The 5,922-nt window shown below is 33.8% G+C and overlaps 1 protein-coding gene across 1 annotated transcript in view; it reads left to right on the top strand.

The window, feature by feature from the left end:
- Window positions 1–1,139: 1,139 nt before the first annotated feature.
- Window positions 1,140–5,922, top strand: part of LOTGIDRAFT_127794 (hypothetical protein) — a gene marked incomplete at both ends in the record, with an annotated part of 7,358 nt that continues 2,575 nt past the window's right edge. Inside the window, 5 exons of the mRNA XM_009063625.1 lie at window positions 1,140–1,385; window positions 2,743–2,931; window positions 3,638–3,836; window positions 4,296–4,409; window positions 4,550–4,728. Of these exons, the coding sequence (XP_009061873.1) occupies window positions 1,140–1,385; window positions 2,743–2,931; window positions 3,638–3,836; window positions 4,296–4,409; window positions 4,550–4,728 (927 nt within the window). The remainder of the gene's footprint in view (window positions 1,386–2,742; window positions 2,932–3,637; window positions 3,837–4,295; window positions 4,410–4,549; window positions 4,729–5,922) is intronic.

Genomic DNA, 5,922 nt, shown 5'->3' with positions numbered 1-5,922 from the left:
AATTTCGTGGAAACCTATTATTCGTGGATTTCCGGAAAGGATTAATGATTTACATGAGCGACCTTGCGCGACCTCCGCATTAGTTTGGTTTGATAAACATGGGTTTTCTGTACAATATCAGCTAGTAGAATGAATTCAGTAGTTTCAAGCAAGGTAAAATGTATTAATGTATACATACTTTGACAAATACAAAATGGCGGATTTCACTTATTACCAAACGTCATCATTTTTTATCGGCCGAATTTCCTTATAATCCCAAGCGGTAATCGGAATTCCAAGTGTCGTCTGCTAGAATGTAATCCAACGAATGAAGTCACGTGATCAACTAGCGGATTCTGTGTCAGCAGAAAATTTCTATGGAACACAAAGTGGACCATATTCTTATGTTGTTTCAGTGACTTTTAGCAATAAATCACGCTACATATCATATTTTGTCAGTCACTATTTTTTTTTTAAATCGTGGTTCTTTCAAGGAATTGTCACTAGTTATAATGAATTGATATTAAAGATAAATACTAAGAGAAGTTAATTATACCACCCGGTATCCATACAACGTGTTTTTCTAGACTTATTTGTAGATCAAACATTGTACACGAAAATAGGTGACGCATTCTGCCGCCGTTACCGAGTTGGTTGCTCATGAAATATGGGTCAAAGTGAAGGATTATAAAGAAAATCGAAACAAACCAATTTTTATCATTTTGTAGAATATCTGAGGAAACATCTAAGACATAAAAATTTTTTTTCGTTTATTTAACTTTGACGAAATTCGGTGTCGAATCCTTATATCAACGAAAATAGGTTACACCACTGTATTAGAAGGTTGAGATTTAACATTAACAGATGGCAAATGAATTACCAGAGTGTGTGGAGCTATTTGATTCTCATGACTAGAATAAGTAATGTAAATAAAGCGAACTCGCACGATTTGTGTTGCCAGAATTGTTCACGTTTTTGTCAGTAATCCGAATCCTTCTTTTCCAATACAAATTACAGGCATTATAAGGCTTCAAATTGACTTACAAATTTGACTATAGAGCGGCATATTGTTATGGTTTAATTAAACTCTTAAATCATTTCTTAATTTATCTTCACTGTTTATTTTTTTAGATTATTTTGTACACGAATAGCTGATCATCATGAAATTCTTGAAAAGTTGTCGGTCTTTAATAAAGAAACTAGAAAGAAATACGCACAAGCAGAACGCGTTTATAATTTCATCCGTCAGATATTTCAACACAGATTCCACAGAAAAGAAATACATTCCCAGGAGAAGTTTAATGTATATTCCTGGTCATGATATAAAGAAACTACAGAAAGTACCAAAGCTGAATACTGATTGTGCCGTTCTGGAGTGTGAAGATGGTGTAGCTTTAAATATGAAGGTAACATTATAGCTTAAATATTTTGTCATCGAACAGGGGATGTATCGAGCAGCTTAGTGTTTAGAAGGTTAGCCCTATTCCCTATTCTTGACATTGATTCATTAAGTGTGATCAAGTCATCAAATCTTCCCGTTAGCTTATCCAGCAGATATACCCACTGACCAAAAAGTCATTTTCTTTTATTTTTTCTTAAATTTTACCAATTATTATTATCCGTGATACATGTCAGGCCATAGGCCTACCAACAAATTTTGAAAATTGATATGGCGAGTAAGCAGGTCTATAAAATCGCTATAAAATTAATGGCCTGTGCAAACATATGTATCGTGACCAAGAGGTTTACCCATAGTACCAGAACATGATATCACCATCAACAAATTGGTATCAATGTGTATACAGATATCCTTATCCTTTCGAGCAAATCTTGTGGTGGTGGTTGTGGTAGTGATAGATGACAAATTAACGTCCGCTTCCAGCAACGAAAAGTCAAAGATAGACAAATATAAATAAGAAGGCTTCCCTCCAGGGGAATGGAAAACAGCTCATATGGTACAGATTTTCAAGAAAGGAAAGAAGACTTACGCAAGCAGCTACATACCAATCAGCCTGACAAGCATAATATTATGCAATGCAATTTGAAAGACGCCATTATGCTGCACATTGAATCAAATGTAAGAGGTATTTCACACAAAAAATACTTGGCCTACAAACATGGGAAAACTGCGTCCTGGTCTACATATTTTTGAATGGAATTGAAACTCCAAATATAGATTCATGAAGACAAGATGTCAGACACTTGAAAACCGAAACGTAGCCGCGTCTCTCCTGAAACTTTGAACCAATTTAAATCTAACATGAACATAGCTTGGAAGTTGACAACGTAAAATTCAACCCCTCCACGATACAGTAAATGAAATCAAACCAATACAACCCGAGTTATACCCCTTTTTCTCTATTTTTCACAATGCGCACGTACAAAAAAATACCGCGGTGATCTAGAAGCCCTTAATGCTTAATGCAGATCAAAGATCATGTAAATCAGGTAAACTAATAGTGAGGTAGTTAGTGTTAATTGGTAATAGGACCAGATTCAATCGGATGGTTTGGTAATGTTGTTTTTGGAATTCTTCAGATCTGGTCTATTCATATTGAAGCTCCGTAAGTCAAATGACATTGACAATGTTTGATGGTAGTCGAATTGTAGTGCAGTCCAAATAAAATTAGAACTTGCATTATAAGATTTGATTTTTTAATATAGACATTTCTAGACCAAAATTTCGTTTCGTTTTTTGTAGCCTCATTAAAAAATAAAAGCTTATAAAAAAAAACCGGAACGATGATGGTTTTGTACTTTCAGGCCCAGGCCAGAGAAAACGTATGTAAAGTGTTAGATACAATGGAGTTTGGTATTACAGATATAGCTGTAAGAATAAATTCTGTCTCGAGTGGTCTTTATCAGGATGATCTAAATGTTATTCTTTCTGCTACAAACCTCCCACAAACTATCCTTTTACCTAAAGTTGACTATGTTGAAGAACTGCAAATGGTAAGGTTAACTTGAATTAGAATTTGTAAGGAAATAAACATACTTATCATAGGCTACATATCCATGCCTACACAACACTTACACTCCTTGAATAATGGTTTGTTAACAGATTTTGGTGATTGGAAGTAACAAGTTACTTTTCAAAGATAGTCACAGGGTACAATGGTAGCGGTATCATATCATATAAATGACCCCTTATTCGATATTTCTTATGATTCCCCACAATTGAAAATTGACGATCTGTGAATCAAATCAAATTGTATAAATGTGCAAGCAAGATCGATCTGAAAACTATACGACTTGTTGCCGATTTTTTATGAAATGTGATTAAAATGTAGACTAACCATATCAGCAAACAACAAAATATTGTATTAGATTGGTGGTTAAAAGAAGACATACTTACCCATCTTAGCAACATCATTCTATATTCTATACACCTGGTCGACTCTCAAAAGCACCGGCACAGGCATCAGAATTTTTCTTACCTTGAGGGGGGGGGGGGGGAGGACACGTAATCGCCTAGCAGACTATTATTGGTATTAGGGGTGAAAACAACACAGAGCCGACTCTCTAAAGCACATGCACATGAATGTTTCTAACTTTGAGGAGGATTCGAGTCTGCGGCACCTAGCAGAGCAATTTAAGTGTATTTTGTATACTTTTACAAGTATCAAAAGAAACAATTCTTGTCACATTTACATTTCAGTTTACAAATCAATTTCAAGCCGTGCTAAAAGATAAGAATATTAAAAACTATCAACCTTATTTGATAACGTATGTTGAGAGTGCAATTGGTATAATGAATCTAAGAGACACCTTGAACGCAGCTACACAACACACCAAGGAAGGGATTTACCACATTGATGGCGTTGTGTTTGGTTCAGATGACTTTTGTGCAGATATAGGTTTTTTTTTCATTTTGCTGCTTTGATTCTGATATGTTACGGTGCATACTGTACTTCTGTTATAGAAATCTAGTTTAATATCACAAATATAATAAACACTTTCATCTCCGTATAATAAGAGAAGTGACTGACCAATCGCGGTCGTATCTGGTAACATGTACTTTTATAATTTAGATGTTTACTTCTATAGTGGTATCATTCAAAAAATATTGCAGTAGCAATAAAATATTTGTATTGATTTAACCAACTGATGTGGTTAATATCCATTACGAATCGCAAGGTCAATTGGCCTGTTTGAAAATATAAACTATAGAATATAATAACATCGAAAATTTTTTTCTTATCAAAGAACCTTACCGTCAGTTACAATCAAACAAATAATATGAAGTGAAGTAAGGACTAAAGGACTACATGATCCCCCTCCAAAGGTTATAATATGACCTCTCTTATGTTATATAGGTGCAACTAGAAGTTCTGAAGGATCTGAAATCATGTTCGCAAGGCAACAGGTAGTAATGACAGCCAAAGCTTACAAATTACAAGCTATTGATATGGTATCTATAGATCTTAAAGGTTTGTAATTATTTTATTGGTATTATCAACATGAAATGCTACCATTGGTGACGAAATATATAGCTAAATTGCAAGGTAAATAATCGTCCAGATCAAATTAATTTGCTGCACATTTACAAACTGCCATGTTATGATTTTAGATATGGAATCATTAAAGAGACAGTCGTTAGAAGGAGCTCGAATGGGGTATACTGGAAAACAGATTATACATCCCAATCAAGTGCCAGTGGTAAATGAAGCTTTCACGCCAAGTACAGATAAAATAGAATGGGCAACAGAACTAATACAGGCTTTTGAACATCATCAAGAAACGGGAAAGGTATTATTACATACATTGTTGGCTCAACTCTCTTTTCATGTCAGTCCCTCTGACTTGCATAAGAAAACGTCGTCATATCGATCAAGCTGAGCCACCGGGGGCCTCTATTACTAGAAAGGCGCTTAGATTTGGACTTATCTGGAAAAAGAAGTCAACTGTGTTGTAACTAAATATGCAAAAGTGCGTTAATAATATCGTTGTTAAGCAAAATATTTGACTAGAATTCTGCTAGTTACCCCACTGTATTGAATTTAGATCGCCATAACATAAAGCTTGTTTCCGTTCAAATGATAAATAATAAAACAACCAATAATTATTCATGAAATATTGTTATTTGAGTACAATAATCTTTTAGATATGAAAACTATTTCGTCTTGATTGCAAATTACTATCCTATTCTAACCAATCAAAATCAATCTTTAGACAGAGTTCTTTGCTCTTGCCAATTTACCTGGAAATATGTCAGCCTTCCATGGCAAAGTCAATGTTCAACGAACATTGGCGAAGGCTGAATTTAATGATATTTGTCCTTTATTATTAACAATTTGAGACTTGAGAGCAGGATGATTTTGATAATTTGATGTATTTAGGTTATTGCTATTGATTTAAAATTCAGTATGATATAATTATATAAAGTCTTTGAATGGCATTTAGCAATTGTGAGTACGATATATAGACACAGCTTTATGGAACAACAATCACTGGTTAAAGTTTTATGCAACGTTTCGACGTGTTTCCCCCGTCGTCCTCAGGCACATAATGAGAAGAAGTGATGGGCAAACTATATATACATTAATGCTTATTATTAAGAACACACAAGAGATAAATGGTTTATTGATACATTACATTAAATTTTAACAGGTACAATAAGAGGTATATAATTCTTAAAATAACATACAGGCTGATTAAGTAAAATAATTGAAGTAAAGTAAATGAATTAAAAAAGATTAATTGAAGATTAAATAAACAACTATTGCTAGTATTGGAGTCTTTTATTAATAGAAATTACATTGTTCATATAACTAACTATGCTTAAAGTTGGAAATTGTTTTTGAATATGAATAATTACAAGTTGATAAGTTTATCATATGCATGCGATAAACGAACACCTTCATCTCTGTTAAGGTCAGGCTGATATCTTCTGATGTGGATAGCTTCATGAAGTCTTCTGGTTTTATCTATGTGCTTATTGAT

The sequence above is a fragment of the Lottia gigantea genome, assembly GCF_000327385.1.
Source record: "Lottia gigantea unplaced genomic scaffold LOTGIsca_59, whole genome shotgun sequence".
NCBI classification, from domain to species: Eukaryota; Metazoa; Mollusca; class Gastropoda; family Lottiidae; genus Lottia; species Lottia gigantea.
Note: the sequence above shows the minus strand (reverse complement) of the source record. Positions and strands in the feature narration are given on the sequence as shown.